Genomic DNA, 24,196 nt, shown 5'->3' on the forward strand with positions numbered 1-24,196 from the left:
ATAAACACACAATTTAAAAATACATTTTGGAGCTAGCTGGCTATTTACTGCCTTCAGAATAGAGCTGCGCAATCATCGAATTTAATGGCGCTCGCTATTTTGCCCGATACAATTAAATGTATCTGATCTTTGCTGCATACCGCATTGAATCAATCTTTTTCTCAAGCTGTTGTCAGCCAACCAACAGGGGGCGAACACCTGGTGAAGGCTTCATTCGAGATAACAGCATAACAGCTACATGCTACTTCATCGTGTTTGCTTTGAACGAGAGACGACAGCTTATTCTCTTGCCATTATTTCTTATGGAGGAAATCAATTCATAATGTGAACATCTTGAAATGTTGAACTAATATCGAGCATTCCTCCTCTTCCTCAGCTACGCTCTGATGTTCTCCTGCTGGTTGCTGAGTCCCAAAGATCGTCCACCCTTCGAGTCGCTTCGCTGCGAACTGGAAAAAGCCCTCGACGACCTGCCCGACACCCAGGACCCGGACGAGATCCTTTACGTCAACATGGAGGATTCCTCCATGGAACTGGGGGCCGTCGGCGGCTGCGACCCCCTCGGGGGCTCCTCTCTGGGCCTCAAGAGCCTGGAGGTGACCACGGCGGAAGTGCACCAACCCAACCGCTACGTGCTGTGTCCCCAGCACGACAGCGGCCGAGTCCTGGCCGACTCCCTGGAGAGTCTGGATGCTTCCTTGCCTTTCTCGGCCGCCACGCTGCCCCTGCGCTATTCTCGACACGCCGCAACAGACGTGACTGGTGCGTCGACGCCTGACATTGCCCGGGCGGCCACGCCCGCCATGGTGGCGTTGGACGAACGCGAGTTGACCCATAAGGTTGGCTGGCAGTGATGAGCACAACAGGACTGAACCATACCCACTGAGTCAGGGAATGGAATTTATACGTATACTGTCTGCGTTTGCGAGCAGTTTGCACACACACACACACACACACACAAAGGCATTCCATGATATACGTCATTGAAAAGAATGTATTGCCAATGTTATCTTCATTTTTAGTCAAAACACACAAAAAAATTATGCCAGTGTGTAGTTAGTGTTCTCCCTAATATTTTTTGGTGGTGGGGGGAGATTTGGTACTCCTTTTTTCTTCCATTTTCCACATAATGTAGACTTACTTGAATGCATTCCAGGATGACTCCAGTGACTAGGATGCATCTCTTTTCTTTTTTCTCTAAAACACAACATGCTTTTCCTAGTTTTTGTTGTTCTTAGCCAACAAAAACAAAACAAACATCCCAAATGCAGTTTTTCCATTTTACATGCACACAAAACCCTGACGGCGTTCCACTGCGCATAAAAAGCATGCATAAACCAAAATGGGATGATTTTTCATTCGTACAAAAACAAGTCACCTTTTTTCTTGCATGTAACCACCGCAAAAACAAATAATTTGTAAAATTTGGAGTTAACATTGATTTCTTGTTTACACATACATGCTCGCTGTCCAACAAAAAGCATGTACCTCCGCAAATTTTCATTTTCTTGGCAGTTTACTTAAAAAGTAATAGCTCACAAAATGCGGCAATACTTGCTTTTCATTGGACAGTGATAAAATGAAGCAAAACTCATTTTCTCTTGTTCCCTTCTACCTATTCCCCTAAAGGTTTGGTTGTGGACAATTTGGCATACGAATGCGTCGCCACGGCAACTCCTACAGGCGAGGAAACCCCCTCCACTGATGATCTTCCAAAACGGGAGAAATAGAAATATACAATAACACTGCCAGGACTCCTTAAAGCCTTTGCTCCGCAGAGGTACCAAACAGTCCAACGTCCGAACTATCTGAGGCGGACTTTAAAAAAAAAAGGAAAAAAAGTATTTTGTACGCTGATTGTTTTTCTACTTTTCCAACTTTGCACTAATGTCTTTTGTATACCCATGTGTAAGTTTTTTAATTTTTTTTACATGAACTCCATGTGATGGATGAGACCTGAAGAATTTTGTTTTTTTAATTTCAAGACGTCTGTTACGAGCAGCCAAAAACTCTTCACCAGCTGCCATCATCAATGCACTTATTTGACATGATACATGATGTACTGTACATATTGCCCACCATCTCCAGCTTCAGGTCCTAGTACGCTCTTTGTCTTCACTTCAACAGACTTACACCCTCCGCCGCCCCCATTACGAGTGCCACCTTTGGTAAGGCAATAAAACCCAAAAAGTCAACTCCTCTGATGAACTACAAACACTTCTTGGCCCAACTGGGAGGCATGTGTCATGCACTCGTAGCTGCTTGGATCCTCCTAATTACTAGTATACCAAATAGTTTCTGTTAGTGTGCAGAAAAGTCATACAGTGGTGAAAAGCAAGTTTGGGGGTGGGGGGGGCAAAGTAATGAGTACGACATCACCGTTCCTTGGCACCATTTGACTAATACGCCAAATTGTCTTACTAGGGAGGACAAAGAGTATACTCGTACATGGACCTGAATCTGATATAGAGAATAGTGACAAAACCTTCTTAAGCATACTAGGAGCACTACATTACTAATGTAGTGTAGTGTAATGTTGCAAAAGTGCACTAGTTGACAACTGTGCCTACTACTAACAATCTAAAATTATACTAGTTAACACCTACCAGGTCACTAGTATCGTAAGCAGTGCACAGATGTCAACTAGTTTTGCAAAAATGTCATCTAGTCGTCGAGTGGGAAAAACATTACAAGTAAGAGTTGTTCTCCTAGTAAGCTGCAAATTAAGGATATTGAAGAAATGCTTTCTACAGTTAACTGAATTTCAGCCTGAATGAGGTACATGAAAAGGTACTACGGTGGTGGGAGCTCTCGAGGTGAAATGTCATTTTTTGAAAGATGAACTCAAGGCAAATCCCCCCGCCCCATTGTTTTCAACGACATTATGGTAACCCCTGTTGTTGAAATTGTCCTGGGGCTCGCATTGCCAACGTCACGGCTCACCTGTTTTCTGGGTTTGGTCGCGCGATGTTGGCGATGCAAGTCCGAGGGCACTTTAATGTCAATTTCAGTCAACAGCAGAGGGTGGTGCAGAACAGAATAGCGGCAGCACCCTAAAATAAATGAAAATGGATGAATTCATCTGCTGAATTCTTATTCCACAAATGCAATGTTAATGAGAATATTGTGTTTCGATTCATGGGGTTCTCAAAAGAATGTTTGTCTTGAGTTCGCCTTGAACAATGGTACTCTGCATTTATGCCTTCACCAGCGTTGTCCCCTCCCATCTTGAATGTATAGCAAATATTCATGTTCCCATTATGGCCTGAATTCAGGAAGTGCCTTCACCGAGCCACTATGATGCCTCCCGTCCACACGTTGACTGAAAACAAAGGCCTTTATTTGTCATGTTTGGATGCTTTTTATCTCCAGTATTTTGTACAAAGAAAATAAATCATTTGGTCTGATGTTGGTTGCCATGGAGATAGCGTACAAATGTGGTGCTGGGTGCAAACCAGGGATGCTTTCAGAAGTGAATGTAGGAAATCTGCACGTCGCCGGCCACCTCCAGCTTGTCGATCTCGTTGACGGCACGTGTGCGGTGAGTGAAATCGAACAGGGGCTGCCCGTTGAGGAACACTTTGAAGCGGTCGCTGCCGCAACGGATGGAAATCTTGACAAAATGGAAAAGCAAAAACAGCTATTTATTTGTAGAAAGCAGTGGCGTGTGGCATGTTTGGAGTGTGGGCCAAAGCCACCTTTTGATATCACCATCACATCACAAAATAACAAAAAAAAACAATGCCGTAAACTTAGCCTCCATCTGACAAGTTCGCAGTCCCGCTATTTTGCAGAATGTTTTTGTACACTCCATTTTGGTATCACACTCAACTCAACTCAACAGCAGATGCCCCAGAATTGAGCCCTGTGGAACACCACAAGATAGGAACACTCATTTATATACGAGAGGTATAATTCCACAATCAACCACTAGATGGCAGCACACTTAGTTGGAGACTTAATTTGGACAAAACAGGAAGTACCGTGTTTCAGCGTAGCCTATTGTTGAAAACTGAATATCAATTGCTGTAATCTTGCGTTTTATGTCTACAGCAAGTGACAGCGAAAGGTTAATTTTATGATATCCCTAATAATGATATCCCTTTCAATACGATACATAGTACCCATCAATAATGCTTGTTATTTATAAACCAAATTCATCCTCTTTGGCTAGCTGTGTGGGGTGCAGTCAAAACTAGCGAGTTGTTGCCGCTCATGAAGTGGCGAATAAATCCAATAACACGGAGGAAACAAGGTTAGTATGGTTAACGAAAGCTAAACACAAAAAAAAAACATTTTTAAAATGAATGAAATACAACGAAAATGCTTTTTAAACAAAACTAACTGAAACTACATCTTAAGTGTTTTAAAACTAACTACAATTTTGTCTCTGTCAATATCAAATATGAGATTTCAGGTTCTTTTCAAATATTAGTATTGCTGCACAACCATGCAAAAGGAAGGTCAATTCTTGAGAATTGTAGTTTCCCTTACTTTTTTAAAATAAAATATTTGTTGTCCTTTTTTACTCTTGCAATCAACAAATAATTCCTGCAAGATGAATAAACTAAAACTAATACTAACACCAACAACAACTCAACTAAAACGAAGCATTTTCTTAGTAAGTGGTCCAAAACCTTTTCCCAAATGTTTCTTTGGATGTATCCGACTCGCAAACCCCCAGTGTTTCGAGGACCCTATTTTGATCAAGACTCACGTCAAAGTACTGGCCCTCCTTGAAGGGGTTGGCGCCAAGCTGGCGTTCCTCTTGGCCCCAGTGGCCACCTATCATGCTGTTGCGCACCACCACGTCGTCCTTCACACGCGGGTTCATGTGGAAGGCAATGTCCCCAGATCTGCTTGCCAGCAAGTTGATGCTGAACCTAAAACAAACAAGTCCAGTGAGTTGACGTTACAAAGCCAGCAACACGGAGAGTGACAATCAGGCCTACTCATCCATCCATTCTCTACAGTGCTAACCCCTATTTGGGTCACAGGTGAGCTGGAAAAAAATGATTGTAGCTGACATTGTGGGCTCTATTTTGTGATTGCAGTCAATCCTGCATGGCGCGTAGCATATTTTCAAAAAGAGGCAGGTTAGACCCTGTGTTGGTAATTTCACAGATGAGCGCAGGCTGGGAGTGGTCGTAGCGGAGTTCAATCATGGCCAATTCAAGCGGCTCCTTTCATTGCTTTTAGACGTCCACTCAAGCCACACAATGGCTTAAGCACCCATAGTGGGATTTTAGGAAATATGAATCATTGAAGCGGCCCGTTGGTCCAGTGGTTAGCGCGTCGACCTCATAGTCCAGAGGTACCGGGTTTAATTCCAGCTCCGGCCACCCTTTGTGGAGTTTGCATGTTCTTGCAGATGCGCCGTGTATGAATGGTAACAGTGGATACACAGCTTAAGTGCAACTTCTGCCCTCTTGTGGAAGAGAATTTCATTGTTTTGCCTGTCATCATACGCCGCTGATGAAGACACATCATTTGTGTCAAATTAATCATTTTTTATTGATGTCCTGCGACATAGCTAATGCAACACAGTTGTTGGATATGACTGGCTAGAACTGCAATTGCACCTGTTTGCCCGGTTAGGCACCATGCCCCGGATGATGACAGTTCTCTTGGGGAACATTCCTCCTGGGATCACGCCCGAGTACGGGATGGGCTGCGGGTGCACAGAAAAGATGACATCACATGGTGGACTGCAAGCAAACTATCAAGACTACCATTTATTTGGATACTTCACTGGTGACTTTTTTTTAAATTTTTTTTTTGGAGGAGCTAAACTGGAAGAATGTTTGTTATCTTTTGAAGTGTGCAAATCAAGGTGGATTTTGTATGATGAAGATGATTGTATGATGACGGTCGTGGGTATGTTTAAGTAAACTGATCATTCAAGTGTCATATTATTGAGCCTTTGTTGTTGTTTTTATTCATTTATTTTACTGTAGACATGCATGTTATGATTTTTATTTTTTTTAAATAATTGGTGAATAAATTATGACCACATTCATTAAAAATGATAGAGTATATAGCATTTTTTATTACAGGAATTATTTTCTTAAATAAAAAAATGATTGCATCGCTTTAGCACATTTAAAATATGTATATTATATGTCTAATTAATTAACATGTTAAGTTATTTAACTGATTAAATTACATATTTGAAAAGAAAACCTAACAATTTTACATATACTGTACATCTTAAAATAATTTAAACATTAGGAAAATTATCAAATTAAGGCCAGAAAAAAAATATAACAAATAAAGAGTTAATTTAGCGTTTTTAAGGTCTGTTTTTTTCACCCTTCAGGGCGGGGGGGGGGGGGGGGGCACAAATGTCATAGTTAAAAATCCCAATATGGATGCATCAGAATGCAAAAAGGAAGACGACAAGATGAACTCGATAAGAAGAAGAAACGAGTTGAAGGCCTTCGACTCTTGACTGAAGAATTAACTGACTGTGCCCCAATAATAATTAGAAGTCATTTAGAAGTCATCTTGTTTGAAGACATCCAAGTGGGAAATCAAGGTCAAAACACAAGTTACAGCCATGTGAACAGTCAGGACTACAGGCTTACTTTTGCCCACAATTGGTACTTACAGGGTTGTAGATCGGTTGGCCGCTCATACTCTGCAGGGAAATTCACACAAGACATGGGATCAAACATCAAATAATAATCATCATCATCATAATAATGTGACATATGTACTCATGCATCCTCACCGGAAGGTGTGACCCTGGGAATCCACCCTGATAGAAAAAAAGGACAGAATTTGGTGAGAAGGTGTACCTAATGAAGTGGCCAGTGCATGGAAGCATGCATGTATAAATGCACGCGCATCTAGCAATCGAATAATTGAAAAATAGTCAAGCGGTTGCCTACCCCCGTATTGCCTCCGATGCCTCCAGGATAGCCACCCTGCTAGAAAGAAAACAAATGATCCAAATTCATCATTGATTTCACTTTGTGGGCACCGGGGACTCCTTGCAAAGGAAAGTAGCACATGTACCCGTAATTTTCAGTGGAATTAAAAAGTTGCCTATTTGTAAGAAAAACGAAAAAACAAGATGAAAATGATAACATACTCGCATTCCCATTAGCTTGCAAATCCCCAACTTGAGAACGAATGCACGAATAAATCTGACCCAACCAATTTTTTTTTCCTGGTAGAATTCTGATAGCTGATTAACCGGACGATTAATTTAAAGAATTATATGATGAATAAAATAACAGATTATCTGGTCCCGTAACCCTTAACGGAATTAATATATGAATTACAGGCAGAATGGTTTATGACACATTGTACTTAGGGATTTTGTTGTACTTTCACAGATTAAAAACAAAACAAAAAAAAAGATCGAGAAAAAATCGATTTTTAATTTTTGACAATGAAAAAACATGTTTGAATGTCATTATCTTTGTCTTATGTTGTAATTTGTGAATATGTAACATTAAAGCGACAGTTAAGTTTAAATGGGCCGATTAAATGGGTAGTTCGATTAATTGTTCCGGCCATACTAATAAACACAAAAAGCTTAGTGAAGTAAATCTTACACCTCCACAATCTCCTGGATATCCTTTCGACAGGAAAACAGTGTTTCATGACTCAATTCCTTTTTTTAAGTGTTTGAAGGTATGATAAACACATGAAAAAGGCTCACAAGGCCTGCACCGCATCCTGGTCTTGCTCCCATGGCACCTCCTGGATAGCCTCCCGGTTGCTGCTGCATGTGGAAAATATTTTCATCTCAAAAACATTTTATGACCTGGCACTGCAAAACAACAATCATAAGAAACAAAAGTAATTCACCCGCAAAATGGACTTACCCCCATTCCCCCACCCATGCCGCCAGCCTAAAAAAAACACACACACACCACAGTCTGATTAAATGGCATCTGCGCTTCCTGAAGTCGTCACTTTGAATGCCACACTGCTGCTTTTGAGTCCAACACGCAACCACATGGAAATCTCGGAAATGTCATTGTCCAATGTTACTCTTACCAGAGATTAACGAGTACCGATGTCAGGTGGAAATAATATATTGGGTAATGATATATATGATTTATAAATAAATAAATACATAATTATGGCACTAAGTCCTCCTGGCCAGTAGTTGGCACCACAATGCAGTGGTTTGACACATCAATGAATGATTATGTGCGTCACAAAGAAGGAAATGTCTTTGTTCAGTTATCTGTCATGATGTGAATTGAAATTTGTCTCAAAAGTGTTTGTGGCATCAGGTCTCTGTCTCATGATCAGTTAGTACTCAAAAGTGAATGCTCGTACTGTATCAGACTGAAAGAAAGCATTCTCTAATATCTGCCAGTAATTCTGCCTCGCAACAAACTGAAATTCATCTCACCCCGATGACGTTAATTGTCTGTATGGAAACGTCTCCCCCAATCTGCATGCCGCACACTCTCGCCAAAGGCAGGCGATAATTGAAGGTGTAGAAATCTTTCCCGTTGATTTTGAACTGCCGAGACAATGAAAGTCAATGGTCACGCCCGCCAACGCGCCCGCCGACTGGAGCCACGCAGACCTGGTAGCTCTGCGCGGAGCACACGATGACCATCTCGAAGGCCTTGCCCTTACTGAAGGGCATGTCCCGGATCTTCTCTTCTGCATCCCAGGTGGCGTTCTGGCGGGTGTTGAAGACCACCTTGTCCCAGCCATCGAAGCGCGGGTTGAAGTGGAGGGCGATGTCGCTGGACTCGGACGGTCCGCACAGCAGGTTGAGAAAGAACCTGATCGAAACCGGTTCGCATGAATTAGGAAAGTCAAAGATACGTCACAACTTTTCACACTGAGGGCACACTAAAAAAATGGAAGCAAGAGGTGGAGGGTTGGGGAGCGGGCTAACTTAATCCTAAATTTATGAAACGTTTAAAAAAAATCAATATGCTTTAACAATGGGCTTAGTAGCTACAGAGCAAGAGGGAAAAAAAGTCAAAATGTCTTTGGTGCAATAGATGACACATCCAAAAAGTTTATATTGTTATTGAGGTATAAAAAAAGAAACTTAAATAATGAATAACATCTTTCAATTCTACACAATAAAATGTGTAACAAACCAATTCTCACCATTCCAACTCGAACATATTCCAAATATTCAAGCCTTCCGCAATCCACCAATTCCGGTTTCCCAATTCCATATTTTATACCAAAATATTTGCCGATTTATTCCCAAATGACACAATTTCTTCAGAAATGGCATTTTATAGTTTGAATACACAGTGGGCCTGCAAATGACCTTTGACACCCGTGCCATAAGCAAACAGTGAGGGTTGGGCCTCCTGAAAAACGACACTTTGCCTTGCTCTGTTTGCTCTGCCAACTAATTGCCATACACACTTCGGGGACATCAGCTATGTGACAATAGCTCCTTTTATTTCCTTCTATAGAAAGAAAAAAAAAATACCCAACCCAGTCCCAATGTGACCACCCAACGCTCTTAATTCACCTTGTGATTTTGTCCGGAACAGACCCCTGGATGTAGATGGACGATCCCTCCCTCAGACCTCCGTAGATGGGCCCCAAATACGGAATGGCCTGTGGAGCAGTTTAAGATGAAACAATTAACAAGGGATGAGCATGTTTTATAAATAATGTATTTTGTTCATCTGTGAGAGTGGTTCCCAACCTTTTTGTGTCACCGACCAGTTGAGAAAAGTACATACTGTTCACGGACCGGAAACCATTATTTATTTTTTCACTTATTTCAAAATGTTATCCCACTGTACAGCAAATGAATAAAATAAAATAACACATTGATGTAGTAAGAAACGGGCCCATAAGGAACAATAAATACACCTTATAATGTAAACAAACAACATTAGCATTATTGCCAGTAGCTGCCAGCTAGTTGTTAGCGACTAAACTGCTAATGTTTACGTGGGGAGGCTGTGCAAACTCTGCTTGCATTTTCATGCTTTCCACTTGATCACTTGGGTGCTACTTGTTTAAATGATTCAACAAGTTTCTTGTATTGCCTTGTTTTGGACGACATACCACGCGAAACAGCTTCCTCCTCCACGTCGCTCTGGGCTAGGGGAGGAACTTCTCTCGACAACACGGCTTCATCTGCGGAAGTCATGGCTGCCCTTTTGCTGTATGTTTGGTCAATTTGTTCCAATAACTTTCTGTTTCCTGCTTCTTATTTCATTTATTGGCGGATTCTGTTTATTTCAACTTGTACACCAATGTTAGAAGGGGACTCCGATTGGCCTCAGTCGCACACATTTCCGCCACGTGTGACGGAGTCAGCCTGCTCGCAGGTCTGTCTCTGTGCGGCCAGGTCCAAATGGGCCGTGGCCCGGTAACGGTCCGCGGACCGTTGGTTGGGGACCTCTGATCTAGAATACAAGATGTCCAAATCCCCCCTGTTGAAATGCCATTTTGTGATGAGACCATCTTTTCGAGCGGGGATAAACAACTGCAAGGTTGCACAAGTGTACACACCCTATCATCACGAGGGCTGTAGCTGTGATAAGAATAAATCAATCTCGTTCAAATATGTGTTAAATGGGAGGCAGTGTACATTAACCTCTACCACCTTTTAAAGCTCCACTGATTAACCCCAAATAAAGCTATAAATAAATGAAGTTCTACTAGACTTTTCATTGCATTGATCTGCTTTCGAGCAGAAGTCTGAATATTCGGTGCTTATACTGACTGCTATTTTGAACTGTTCATAATTACGGGACTGAAATGAGGTTGAAAATATACAAGCGAGTGACACTGAGTGTCCCACAGTGTTATGAGCAACAGAGAGACTGGAAGAGTCACAGAAAGGCCAAGAAGCGGACCATTCTTGGAAATTTTGTGTTGTGAATCGTACCATTCGGAGACAAGCAAGTTCTGCAAAAAGTACCAAAACATTCAAGACAATTCAAAAGTTTAGAAACGACCAAATTATGTTCACCTGTAAAGGTTAGCGTGCATCTAAGTTTATTTATCTGGAAAATCCAACATTCGTTCATTTTTGTGAGTCTTGTAATACCAAAACAGTAAAGTGGTCAGTGAGTGTTCAGAGTAAAGCAAGAGAGGAAGAGGATCAGGTATACTCACGGGCCCGTAGACGGGCTGGTAACCAGGAGGAGCAACGAAGGACATGGCGGAGGTCGTTGAGATTTGCAAGTAGGCGGGCGAGCAAGCCGTCGCTGCCGTCTGTTTTATAGCGATCGGCCAGCAAGGGAGGGGCGGTGAGTGCGGGCGAATGTACTGTATTTCCTTTGGAGCAGGGCTGGACAAACGTTTGTGCCGAAGGGCCACATCTGATTTTGAAAATGGGCTGAAAATGGGCTGGTGACCTAAAATGAAATCTAGCTATAAAATACGTGTCATAGTCTATTTTGCCACTTTCACCTCAATGAACCCTCGCAATTTGCGGCAACTGAGTCATTGACCCAAATGACTTGGTTTTCTATTAGACAAAGCTAGGGCTGGATTAAATGAAGCACCGCCCCTCTCGCAAGTATTTTGATATGTGGAAAGGCCTCAGCACAAAAACAAGAAAAAGGCAAGTTTGTTAGCCAATAATTGATGGATGCCCCCCCACCACCCAAAAACTCCATCTTTTCAATATATCATAAAAATATAGTTATGTATTCAAATTAATATCATTATGATAATTGTTTCGAGAATGAGGGATTCTATTTAATAAATATATTTTTTTAAGCACTCCCCCCCCCCAAATCAAGAGTCCTGTAATATTAATAGTCATTTGTTGCTTGATGAACTAATTAATTACATTTTAAGTATTCATTATTAATTCACCAATTCTGATATAAAATAGATTTTAAAACAGTTAAATGTAATGGATTTTTCTTTTTTGGGGGTTGGGGGGAATTCCTGATGATTAAAAAAATAATAATAATAAATGCTCCACTTCCTAAAATTCAAGGACAATTGCTTTTTCAATGATTTACTTTTTTCATATAAATAGAAATATTCCAATTTCATTTCAAACATTAAATAAATGTAATAAATTTACTATTCATTGCTACATTTTGATTTCATTTTTTTGTATCTTAATGAAAAAAAAGGTGTCTTGTAATATTTGCTTGTATTAAAGTGACCATTATTGTTGTTGCTGTTTTAGTTTATAAAATGTAGCGTTCATATTTTTATATCCCAGCCAGTTTTTGTCCATCTGGCGGAAATCCGTGATCAAGTCTGGCCGGATTAAAATGGATTGATTATTTTACATTGACAATGTAAATACGCTTTGGGCTGGAGTAAAGACCAGAGCAGGACATTTTGGAGGCACGAGATATGAATTAATCTTTGACCAAGCAAAGGAGTGGGAATATGGAACTAAATAGTGTGTGTGTGTATATATATGTGCGCCATAAAAAAATAAAAAAACATAATGGTTCTTTCTAGTGAAGGAATGTGGCCCACCCAAGACAAACACAAAAGCTCTTATCTAGCGTGTTCACTTCCATATCGGTGCACACTTGCTGTTACCTCGAGCTGATGTTTGACTTTTGATAAAAGTCAGCAGAAATCGTGAGCGTGCGACACAGAATCAATCGCACTGAAGCCGTTTCAGCAGCATTATGCAAATGACAGTCAAAGTTGGCAAAAGTACTTGGAATTAAATAGAAGTACAGATACCCTGAGATGTACTAAAAAACAAAAGTCAAAATTGACAAAGACCACTCGCATAACATGGCATAAGTAAAAACAAAAAAACCCTCATTGAATATTTTCCCTCTTTTATAAACTGATGCTATTAAAATAAGATGTTCCTACAGCTCTGCTGACATTGACAACGGACTAACTTGCTCATTTAGCTAATAATAACTTTTAAAAAATTGCTTGATGCATTTTTCTTTCAAATCAGACAAGCCACAAATCATTCAAATGGGGTGTGGGTCCAGTCCCAGGCATCCACCTGAGGGAGATGGACACCCAAAAAAAAAAAAAAAAAAAAATCAAAGTGCAGCAAAACGTCTTTCTCATTAATATTGCATTTGACTACAAATTAAAGAGATCAATTTGTGTGCGTTTCGGTTTTTCAACAATGCATGCGGCAAAGTGGAGGTGCGCATGCAAATCAGGACACTTGCTCCCACGCTTGTTGAGTGCACTAGTTTATTGTGAGCACAAAACAAGAGTTCAGTCAACGTGTCGGCTTGAAGGCTGCCGAAATTGTTCGAGAGTCAACACGTGCCATTAAGTCATCTTCCTCCAGATGTCACACGCGCACACACACACACACACACACACACGCATGCACACACACACACACACACACACACACACACACACACACACACACACACACACACACACACACACACAACTCCTCACTAACGTGACATAGTTGGAATCCTCCGACAGAAGAAAAAAATAAATAGATGTATATCTCGTATGTAAAATATGCCTTCTCATCAAAAAGGCCGCTTTGGCCGGTTTTTAAATGGGTAAATTCGTTCCTGTTTGCTCGCCGTTAGCCAAGGGCCAAAAACAGTCGTTGGCATAGAAACAATAAATAAATCCATAAGACTTCAAAGTGTCTGGACAGCCGATTCATGCTGAATGGCGGCAATCGCGAACGCTGATGATAATCTGCTCATTCCTTCATGAGTATTCTTCTCAAAGTGGGCGTCGGTAAAACTGCAGTAGACTTAACCTGTCCCATTAAAAAAAATACATTAAAAAATGAAACATACTTCTGACCTTAGCTTTAGGCCAATCAAAAGATACTCAAGAGGGATTAAAAATAAATAAATCTGCAATTGTGTGACTCGAAAATGACGTCACATGATTGTGTCGCATGTGACAGCAGCGTTTGAGTTTTCTCATCCACTTTTTTTCATGTGGGGTCAGCCAAGTGAGGCAAAGTGAGCTCGTTGTGATATTTTGTGGCTTGCGAATTGCTGCTTTTGCACCATCAAACTGGGAACTGTGTTTTGGGTTCGACACAGTTGACGGAGTCACTTGTCTGCTACAAGGCTGCTCATGTGGAAATACTTGCACTCATTTTGCGATTTTAAGCAGGAATTAAGCTTGCCAGTTGGAAAAATACTTGCAAAAGCTGTTGGGCAAAAGTCACTCAATATAGCGAGCAATTGGCAATATTGGCTGCTTTTGAAGAAGCTTCTCTCTGTTGGCAGTCATGTTCTTAATGTAAGCAGAGCAAAGTCAGCTACCGACCATAGATACATACTTAATTGAATCCAGTTGAATTTGAATGATTTTCTTTCAATGAGTCGTGAATAATTTTGTTGAGAAGTTAGTTGCATTTCATTGAGCCACTGAGAACAAGAGTGGGCTAAGTCCATTTGTGTCGTTTTCACGGAACATGGAGGAACGTCTTTTAGAAGAATATTTTTACTTCCAGTTTTGACATACAATACTTTATCGCGAGCAGCACATTTTCTGATTCATCAATGCAACATGATATCAACTCCAATTTCCATGATGGTCATGGGAAAGCAGACTTCACCTCTCGCAAATCAATATCCCCAAACGTTGGCTTCAAAAACTGATGCGACACTGAGAAAGTAAGAAGTGTTTCAATCATTGATGAAGCGTACATTTTATTTTCTATGTGCCCCCACGATTAATATTGCATCTGTGGAACAAGAATTAAGTGGATGAATCCTTTTGTTTTCATCATTCTCAGGGCGCTGCCATTTTTTCCTGTTGAAAGAAAGTAACATCAAAGTGCCTTCGGGCTCACATTTCACATTCACATTCACGGGACGTCAATTCCTATTGACAAGACAAAATGGCAGCAGCTCCCGAGACTGATGAAAATGGATGGATTAATCTGCTTCATTCTTTTTCCGTGAAAGCAATATTAATCAGGATTTCATGTTTGGACTTCTGGGGGCACATAAAACCAATTGGTGCAAAGAAAAATTTTGCCTTGAGTTCTCCTTTAATAACAAATTGTTTCTTTTTTTTTTTCATCAGAGATGCAAGTACATTTCCTAGACTATTTTTTTGTGCTGATTCTGAACCTGAATTGTTTTACTCAATCAAGCCAGGTTTTCCTCATAATAATATAATAATATGTGTAATGTGTGTAATATGGTAATTATACATATATAAAGGTTAGGTTCAGCAACAGGTTGCTTATTTATTTTATTTTTGGAACCGTCATAGCTATAAATTACAAGGCATGGTAAAATCCGTATGGCACATGCTTTCTTAGGTCAAACTTAAAAACAAAAATTTCTTGATGTGCTAGAAAAAAAAACAAGACATATGAAATCAGTGTAAAAAATACATTTAGGGACAAGTAAAGCTATCTCCGATGAAAATTTGCTGGTGAGGAGTATAATGGAAAATGGAAAAGAAAAAAAAGACAATAACTCATTGAGTTCTCAGTGATTGAATCGATTTTAGGTTTCTAAGTGAACAAAATTTCCCTCCCCGGGCCCAAAAAGTTTGAGTACCCCTGTTCCCAAGTATTCCGTCAACAAATAAAGCATTTCTCTCTCTCATCTAAACAAAAAAATAAGCAGTGAATTTGCTATAGGCACTAAAACTCAGTGACTACACGGTCACATTCCGTCTGTTTGATGAGCGCGACGCGTTCAGGTACCGCTCCGAGTGAAGACAAGCCGCGACGCTGACAACAGTATCCAGTGGGGGTGCGCGCGCGTGCGTAGAAGCAAGGCAATCTATGGACATGGTTGTGACAAAAAAAGGCCTATTTCCCATCACGTTACTGTTTGATCAAATTGGATACGCTGCAATCCAATTGTTCGTCACGTTGCTGACTTCTTGATTCAGATCCATATTTCCCTTCTCAATCTGCCTCTCCCTGGGTTTGTCGTCCGTGTTATCCCAGCTGATCCTCATACTGCTTTCGGAAGCAGTCCCCAGCGGGGAAGAAGTCCCAGCAGCGCTCCTGGTACATCTTCCACACATACGACTCCTAAGAAATTAAATTCCGATTCAAACGATGGTGCGGTCTGAATGTCTGGTTTAAGCGGTGCAAGGTTGGAATTGAAAAACTTGACATGGCGTCACTGGCTCACCTGTCCCGTGTGCTCCGTTTCATCCTTATTGATGAGGTACATCAGGAAGAACCTGCAAGATGAGCGTGAGGGGGGAAAACACATGCAATCTGACATAACTTGAAAGAAAAAAAGCATATCATACAAACATGCCCACATCAAAACACATGGTAGAGCAAAACTCCAATGTACAGAGGTTACAAATGGTGCAAATGCCAGCATGTCCTCCTTTTTGCTGTGTATGTGCCAATTTGGCAGACCGGTATCAGCCAAACGTGCCATTGTCGTGCGGTGAGGGTGTGTTCTTGAAGATGCGCCCGACGAAGTGACAATGTGGTGGCAGAAAGTCGATCTAAACTTAGGCTCTCGAAGACCGTGTCTAAATGCTAGTGCAAGCATGAACCATTTTGGTGAGCCGCTTTGATTGGCCAAGATTGAAGACGTTTGTGACCACTCAGATAGCGGCGCAGCCCTCCCTCTCGCAGATCCGTCAACCATGAAAATAGAACCCAATGAGTTTAGCTCACCCCTCCGTGAGTCGTGACCTTACCGTGGTGGAGGGGTTTGTGTGTCCCGATGATCCTAGGAGCTAAGTTGTCTGGGGCTTTATGCCCCTGGCAGGGTCACCCATGGCAAACAGGTTCTAGGTGAGGGGCCAGACAAAGCACGGCTCAAAGACCCCTGATGATGATTACAATAAATGGATCTAAGTTTCCCTTGCCCGGACGCGGGTCACCGGGGCCCCCCTCTGGAGCCAGGCCTGGAGGTGGGGCTCGTTGGCAAGCGCCTGGTGGCCGGGCCTACACCCATGGGGCCCGGCCGGGCACCGCCCGAAGAGGCAACGTGGGTCCCCCTTCCCATGGGCTCACCACCCATGAGAGGGGCCAAAGGGGTCGGGTGCAATGTGAGCTGGGCGGCAGCCAAAGGCGGGGACCCTGGCGGTCCGATCCTCGGCTGCAGAAGCTAGCTCTTGGGACATGGAATGTCACCTCTCTGGCAGGGAAGGAGCCCGAGCTGGTGTGTGAGGCAGAGAAGTTCCGACTGGATATAGTCGGACTTGCCTCCACACACAGCCTGGGTTCTGGTACCAGTTCTCTCGAGAGGGGTTGGACTCTCTTCCACTCTGGAGTTGCTCAAGGTGAGAGGCGCAGAGCAGGTGTGGGCATACTCATTGCCCCCCGGCTCAGTGCCTGTACATTGGGGTTCACACCGGTAGACGAAAGGGTTGCCTCCCTCCGCCTTCGGGTGGGTGGACGGGTCCTGACTGTTGTTTGTGCATATGCACCAAACAGCAGCTCAGCATACCCACCCTTTTTGGAGTCCTTGGAGGGTGTGCTGGAGAGTACTCCTGCTGGGGACTCCCTTGTTCTGCTGGGGGACTTCAATGCTCACGTGGGCAATGACAGTGAGACCTGGAGGGGCGTGATTGGGAGGAACGGCCCCCCCGATCAGAACTCGAGTGGCGTTTTGTTATTGGACTTCTGTGCTCGTCACGGATTGTCCATAACGAACACCTTGTTCAAACATAAGGGTGTCCATATGTGCACTTGGCACCAGGACACCCTAGGCCGCAGTTCGATGATCGACTTTGTAGTTGTATCATCGGATTTGCGGCCGCATGTTCTGGACACTCGGGTGAAGAGAGGGGCGGAGCTGTCAACTGATCACCACCTGGTGGTGAGTAGGCTCCGATGGTGGGGGAAGATGCCGGTCCGTCCTGGCAGACCCAAACGTATTGTGAGGGTTTGTTGGGAGCGTCTGGCGGAATCCCCTGTCAGAAGGAGTTTCAACTCCCACCTCCGACAGAGCTTTTCCCATGTTCCGGGGGAGGCGGGGGACATTGAGCCCGAGTGGACCATGTTCCGTGCCTCTATTGTTGAGGCGGCCAATCTGAGTTGTGGCCGTAAGGTGGTTGGTGCCTGTCGTGGCGGCAACCCCCGTACTCGCTGGTGGACACCAGCAGTAAGGGATGCCGTCAAGCTGAAGAAGGAGTCCTATCGAGCCTTTATGGCCTGTGGGACCCCAGAGGCAGCTGACGGGTATCGACTGGCCAAGCGGAACGCAGCTTCGGTGGTCGCCGAGGCAAAAACCCGAGCGTGGGAAGAGTTCGGTGAGGCCATGGAAGCCGACTTCCGGACGGCTTCGAGGAAATTCTGGTCCACCATCCGACGTCTCAGGAGGGGGAAGCAGTGCACCACTAACACTGTGTACAGTGGGGATGGGGCGCTGCTGACTTCGACTCGGGATGTTGTGAACCGGTGGGCAGAGTACTTCGAAGACCTCCTCAACTCCACCAACACGCCTTCCTTGGAGGAAGCAGAGCCTGGGGACTCTGAGGTGGGCTCTCCTATCTCTGTGGTTGAATTCACCGATGTGGTTAAAAAGCTCCTCGGTGGCAAGGCCCCAGGGGTGGATGAGATCCGCCCGGAGTTCCTCAAGGCTCTGGATGTTGTGGGGCTGTCCTGGTTGACACGCCTCTGCAACATCGCGTGGTCAACAGGGAGAGTGCCTCTGGATTGGCAGACCGGGGTGGTAGTCCCTCTTTTTAAAAAGGGGGACCGGAGGGTGTGTTCCAACTACAGAGGGATCACACTCCTCAGCCTACCTGGTAAGGTCTATTCAGGGGTGCTGGAGAGGAGGGTCCGTCAGGAAGTCGAGCCTCAGATTGAGGAGGAGCAGTGTGGTTTTTGTCCCGGCCGTGGAACAGTGGACCAGCTCTACACCCTTAGCAGGGTCCTCGAGGGTATGTGGGAATTCGCCCAACCAGTCTACATGTGTTTTGTGGACTTGGAGAAGGCGTTTGACCGTGTCCCTCGGGGAGTTCTGTGGGGGGTGCTTCGTGGGTATGGGGTACCCACGAAGCACCCTGGTACGGGCTGTTCGGTCACTATACCACCGATGCCAGAGTTTGGTTCGCATTGCCGGCAGTAAGTCGGAATCGTTTCCAGTGGGGGTAGGACTCCGCCAAGGCTGCCCTTTGTCGCCGATTCTGTTCATAACCTTTATGGACAGAATTTCTAGGCGCAGCCGAAGCGTTGAGGGGGTCCGTTTTGGGGGCCTCAGTATTGCATCCCTGCTTTTTGCAGATGATGTGGTGCTGTTGGCTCCTTCAAACAGGGCTCTCCAACTCTCACTGGAGCGTTTCGCAGCCGAGTGTGAAGCGGTTGGGATGAGGATCAGCACCTCCAAATCTGAAACCATGGTCCTCAGTTGGAAAAGGGTGGAGCGCCCCCTCCGGGTCGGGGAGGAGATCTTGCCCCAAGTGGAGGAGTTCAAGTATCTTGGGGTCTTGTTCACGAGTGGGGGCAGGAGGGAGCGGGAGATCGACAGGCGGATCGGTGCAGCGTCTGCTGTGATGCGGACGTTGTATCGGTCTGTCGTGGTGAAGAAGGAGCTGAGCCAAAGGGCGAAGCTCTCAATTTACCGGTTGATCTACGTTCCAATCCTCATCTATGGTCACGAGCTATGGGTCGTGACCGAAAGAACGAGATCCCGGATACAAGCGGCCGAAATGAGTTTTCTCCGCAGGGTGTCCGGGCTCTCCCTTAGAGATAAGGTGAGAAGCTCGGTCATCCGGGAGGGGCTCAGAGTCGAGCCGCTTCTCCTCCACATCGAGAGGAGCCAGATGAGGTGGCTTGGGCATCTGATTCGGATGCCTCCTGAGCGCCTCCCTGGTGAGGTGTTCCGGGCATGTCCCACCGGGAGGAGACCCCAAGGAAGACTATGTCACCCGGCTGGCCTGGGAACGTCTCGGGATCCCCCGGGGAGAGCTGGAAGAAGTAGCTAGGGAGAGGGAAGTCTGGGCTTCCCTGCTAAAGCTGTTGCCCCCGCGACCCGGCCCCGGATAAGCGGTAGATGATGGATGGATGGATGGATGGAGTTTAGCTCATGAAAGACGGGAGCAAAAAAAACGAAAGTGCAGCATGTAATTTTTGTGCCGTACAGATGAAAATATTGGGCACAGATGATATGAAAATACTTTAAAAAGTCCTGTTGAAGACATGAATCATCTGAAAATGAAAACACCATCAAACCGAAGAAGCGACACTCACATGTAGTTGGCCAAGTTGTGTTCTTCTAAAGTGTGCGTTTCGAAACCGTGCGGAGTCGTGTCAAAATAGTCGCTGCCGATTCCGCAGATGAAGCACTTGGTCTGCGCGACAAGAGACAAGACGCCCCCCCGTCAGACAGAAGAACGTCGACGAGAGGAAGCGAGTCGGAAAGCGGGTAAACTCACCTCCATGTCCTCCCTGACCTGCTCCTGTTGATCTCTCAGCTCCCCGAAGGCATCAATGATCAAACCTGAAAGAGCGCAAGTGCATGCTGGTCACAACAATACTGGAATGGAAAAGCAGTCTCGGGGCTCGAGTGCAGACTTTTCAAACGGGGGGCCCACAAGCCGTAGCTTAGGGGTGCGTACAAGACTTTGCAATGAATTATGAAATACAGTACCACTTCAAGTGCAGACCAACAGTACCGACACAGACACGCAGGTCAATAAAACAAACGCAACAAACCAATTCCTACTCCCAACTTAGGCTGTGGGCTAACTTCTGATATGAAGTTGGTCAGTATGTACGCTTAACAGAAGTCAATTAAGATAGCAAAGTCAACAGCGTGCTAGCCTGAGAAACCTGCCACGGAAGCGTGGCGGGCTACGAGTTCCTACCCTGAATGATGGCCAGCAGGATGACGATGACAAAGAAAAAGAAGGTGATGTCGAAGACCACTCGGTAGAGCTCGTATTCGTCTCCGGCGGGGTCTTCGATCTCATCTCCGATGCCGCCGCCGGCCCGCACGCCAACGTACATGTGAAACAGATAGCACTGCAGGGGCACAGTCAAATATACTCCAGTGAAGGTGGGACAACCATGATTAAACAATTGCCACTGGTGGTTTTGGCACGTCTGCTACGCACCGTCATCATGTCATCGCACTTCATGTCGGGCTCATCCTCGTCCTCGCTCTTGTTGTAGAACTTTCGAAAGAAGTTGAAGGCCACCACGGTGTAGAGGTAAACCACCACAGCCAGCAGACCAACCGTCATCATTAGCTGTGGAGGACGCGAGAAGTATTAAGAAAGCTTCCGCCGGCTTGTGGTTTTGCTTTTGTTGTCTCTCCTGTGTTTTTGGTTCGCATTCATCGCAAAGCCAAGGTTGCACTGAGCCAGCATGTGTCGTGGTTAAGGTTATTACAGTTCACGAAATGAACAAAATAAGTACTACTAAAACTGAAAAAAAAAAATTTGCCAGACCAAAATAACATACAAACAAAAATGAAAGCTAACTGCAACTGCATCTTACATTTAGAAAACAAACGACCGTATTTTCTGCACTATAAGGCGCTTCGGATTTTAAGGCAAACCTTCAATGAATGGCCTATTTTAAAACTTTTCATATATAGGGCGTACTGCATTATAAGGTGCGTCGAATGGAAACTACAATCGTGGCTGCGGTTGCGCAGTCCATCCACTAGATGGTGCACTGTCAGCTGTTGGGAAAATTGAATGCGTTTAGTGTGCCTTATAGTGCGGAAAATAGTTTAATATCATAAATGAGTTTTCAGGGTTCAAACGCTTTAAGAATTGTAGTTTATTACACAACACTTTGCGACTTTTGTTTTTATCTTGCACTCAACGAAAACAATATTTAATAAAAAAAAAAAAATTTAAATGAACAAAAACTAAGCTAAATTGAAGTATTTCAAAACTAAACAAAAAAAAAAAACTGTAAAAATTTAGAAACTTGCTCTCAAGATTAAAACCTATCTGAATTTAAAAAAACAAAAGTCAAAACGGAATAAAAACTAACTCTCATGACAAATCCCCAAATTGTTTAACCCCGGTTGTGATTTGCGACAATATTTCTTTTGTCACCTGCTTTCCGTTGTGGGTGACCGAGGACAGGATGGTGCGCAGGGTTTTGACGCCCATGGCGATGTCCAACAAGTGAGCCGCGAAGAAGAAGTTGTTGTAGTGTCCGAGCATCGACATGAGCATGTACCAGACCAGGTAGAGGAAGGTCTACCAGGAGAAGAAAGCAAGTCAGACACAGAGATAAAATTCGGATCTTCAAATCAGATGCTTTGGTTTCTTCGACTCACATTGTCCGTGAACACGACACCAAACTTCCAGATCTGGTACTTGAGGTCTATGGATGTTATCCTACAGAGAAGATGTAGATTGTCAATCAACTAGATCAGCGGTCCCCAACAGAGCCGCACAGAGACAGACCTGTTGAATCGAGGCAACATGACACTTCTTGTTTGTTTAAAATAAAGAACTTCACATCCAAGTCATGTGGGGTCTCACAAACAAGTCCACGTCAAGTCATCTCTTTCCAAGGTTTTATCAAGACGGTTCTAAAGGCCTGAAATTGGCAACGCAAACATACCAGCTGAAGACTGAGTTGTCGGGCTCAGGCTTCTTATCGTGCGTCATGGCGCTGACGTCCAGGGAGGCCAAGTCCATGCCCAGCAGCTCGGCGATCCTCTCTCGGCCGTAGATGTCGCCATATTTATCTAACACCTATCAAACATGCAAAAACAAATAAAATAAGATTAAAAATTATTTTTATATTTCCCCCCTTTCAGTGAGTTTTTCCGGGAAAATACTTAATAAGACCAAAAAGTGAACCCACCTTCCTTTTCACAAACTTGTCCCAGTAGTTGTTGGGGAAGCTTCTGCAGTCACAGAAAAACGAGCGATTACAATTCACATTTTTACTTTTATGCATGTACCGAAGTACATGTGATGTGAATACTGACTGAAAAGGTAAAATACCGAGCTGGCCCACTTCCAATTTTCAGTTTGCTGGAACTATGTGGCGTTGATTAAATACCAGTAGATATTGTCAACAATTGTATCCATGTCTGTTTTTTTAATCTCAAAAGGTAGCGCATCGCAGCTATAAGAATGGCGGGGTGAGGGGGGGAGTGATAAAAACAGCATACTGATACTATTTCGTCGGACAAACAGTAACAAAAATAAACCACTATATTGTACCATTTACTGTAAATGTGTCATCTGGTTTGTTGTTTTTGGTTTTCAAACACAGCGACAGCAATTTGCTAAAAACTGTAGCGCAACACAACACTATAGGGAAGGGCCTGACCCGATACAGATCCTTTGATGCGATGCTGATTTTGATATTTGGCAGAATAAAATTCAGACAATTGATTCGTTTAAAAAATAAATCATGACAAAAATAACCTTTTGGGTGGAGTTCCAACAATAAAGGTCAGAATTACAGGCAGAACATTTGACTGTTTTCCAATAATTTGTCGTTTAATATTTGTTTAACTTTACAAAAGAGAGAAAAGTCAGCAAAAATCTGCTTCTTTGAATGTCACTCTCTCTTATGTTGCCATGAGTTAACACGGGGAAAAAAATATAATCTGCAAAAATTTGAAAAATACGATCGTCTGATTAAATCGGAATGCCAATGCCAATCAGAAGAGCAAACAAAAAATAAAACACTGACTAATTATGTGAAAATGAGCAAAAGCTTTGGTCATCAAGACCTTAAGCAGTTGCTCAGATGGCTTGTGCCTTGGGCCAGCTCAGGTGAAACCTGCACTCTTACGGAGTGTTGAGCACCAGTCGGTCCCATTGTCCTTTGATATCGTCGTCTTCCGGCTGCTCCGTCACATAGACGCCGTCAAACTCCAGCTTTCTGGCCAGCTCCTTCTCTCTCTTAAAGATAACCAGAGGAACCTGCAGGGTGAGAGGAGCCAAGAAAAAATATATACAGTATATTTTGCATGATTGCCCACAAGAATTTGCATTTGGTACCTGGGGCATTTAATGGGGACACAACCCACCTTTTAATACCACCGTTATCATGTTGCAATTATAGAAACCACCGTGAAAAAGGCGGTATAAAAGCGCACAACTGTGCTGTGTATATCCAGTGTTTTTAATTAATAAAAATAGCTCTTTATAATATTTTACTTTATAATAACATAATCAAATAGATTGTAAAGCATTAAACAGTTTGCACATCACGATTGCATGCTGCAATTCAATTCATTGATTTGAAAAAAATTTTCGTACTCTTCTACTAATGACAATATCCACGAGCATTCTTCCACGACTACTGCACAAAGTGACTCAGTAATAAGTTCTTTTTCATAGAGGATAAAGAATATATACTTATATTCATGTGACTGGTGCCTGATCGATTCAATTCCGCAAAAAT

At 43.6% G+C, this 24,196-nt stretch overlaps 3 protein-coding genes across 6 annotated transcripts in view; 1 reads left to right on the forward strand and 2 right to left on the reverse strand.

The window, feature by feature from the left end:
- The window catches only part of axl (AXL receptor tyrosine kinase), a 32,882-nt gene extending 29,475 nt beyond the window's left edge, over positions 1 to 3,407 (forward strand). The window contains exon 19 of the mRNA XM_086125542.1: positions 377 to 3,407. Coding sequence (XP_085981668.1) covers positions 377 to 854 — 478 coding nt within the window. The 3' untranslated portion in view covers positions 855 to 3,407. The remainder of the gene's footprint in view (positions 1 to 376) is intronic.
- LOC147197603 (galectin-4-like) lies at positions 3,313 to 11,149 on the reverse strand. The gene is made up of 12 exons (XM_086125543.1): positions 11,086 to 11,149; positions 9,479 to 9,567; positions 8,558 to 8,762; positions 8,378 to 8,491; positions 7,839 to 7,865; positions 7,673 to 7,735; positions 6,894 to 6,932; positions 6,734 to 6,760; positions 6,611 to 6,640; positions 5,583 to 5,671; positions 4,718 to 4,883; positions 3,313 to 3,613 (listed from the first exon to the last, which is right to left on the reverse strand). Exons 1-12 carry the CDS (start codon positions 11,128 to 11,130, stop codon positions 3,467 to 3,469), a joined length of 1,041 nt encoding a protein of 346 aa, XP_085981669.1. The 5' UTR covers positions 11,131 to 11,149; the 3' UTR covers positions 3,313 to 3,466.
- A 3,191-nt stretch (positions 11,150 to 14,340) lies between these two features.
- ryr1b (ryanodine receptor 1b (skeletal)) overlaps positions 14,341 to 24,196 on the reverse strand; it is a 96,968-nt gene continuing 87,112 nt past the window's right edge. For 3 of the 4 annotated variants that reach the window (XM_086126176.1, XM_086126175.1, XM_086126174.1), the window contains 11 exons: positions 23,582 to 23,712; positions 22,637 to 22,679; positions 22,391 to 22,524; positions 22,101 to 22,161; positions 21,874 to 22,020; positions 20,917 to 21,051; positions 20,668 to 20,824; positions 20,236 to 20,300; positions 20,051 to 20,151; positions 16,020 to 16,071; positions 14,341 to 15,916 (listed from right to left, as the gene is read on the reverse strand). In XM_086126176.1, the coding sequence (XP_085982302.1) occupies positions 15,821 to 15,916; positions 16,020 to 16,071; positions 20,051 to 20,151; positions 20,236 to 20,300; positions 20,668 to 20,824; positions 20,917 to 21,051; positions 21,874 to 22,020; positions 22,101 to 22,161; positions 22,391 to 22,524; positions 22,637 to 22,679; positions 23,582 to 23,712 (1,122 nt within the window). In that variant the 3' untranslated portion in view covers positions 14,341 to 15,820. Of the gene's footprint in view, positions 15,917 to 16,019; positions 16,072 to 16,548; positions 16,642 to 20,050; positions 20,152 to 20,235; positions 20,301 to 20,667; positions 20,825 to 20,916; positions 21,052 to 21,873; positions 22,021 to 22,100; positions 22,162 to 22,390; positions 22,525 to 22,636; positions 22,680 to 23,581; positions 23,713 to 24,196 lie in introns of all 4 variants that reach the window. The other variant, XR_015102530.1, reaches the window with a different exon arrangement.

This window comes from Hippocampus guttulatus, chromosome 12 (assembly GCF_054856545.1).
Source record: "Hippocampus guttulatus isolate MCC_2025c chromosome 12, RoL_Hgut_1.0, whole genome shotgun sequence".
Classification (NCBI taxonomy): domain Eukaryota; kingdom Metazoa; phylum Chordata; class Actinopteri; order Syngnathiformes; family Syngnathidae; genus Hippocampus; species Hippocampus guttulatus.

Excerpts from the sequence above, each read along its gene's own strand:
- LOC147197603 (XM_086125543.1), bottom strand. The coding sequence starts at position 11,130 with ATGTCCTTCGTTGCTCCTCCTGGTTACCAGCCCGTCTACGGGCCC. Across the intron at positions 9,568-11,085 it reads ACCAGCCCGTCTACGGGCCC|GCCATTCCGTATTTGGGGCC; the intron begins GTGAGTATACCT and ends ACTGCTCCACAG. Across the intron at positions 4,884-5,582 it reads GTGCCTAACCGGGCAAACAG|GTTCAGCATCAACTTGCTGG; the intron begins GTGCAATTGCAG and ends TGTTTGTTTTAG.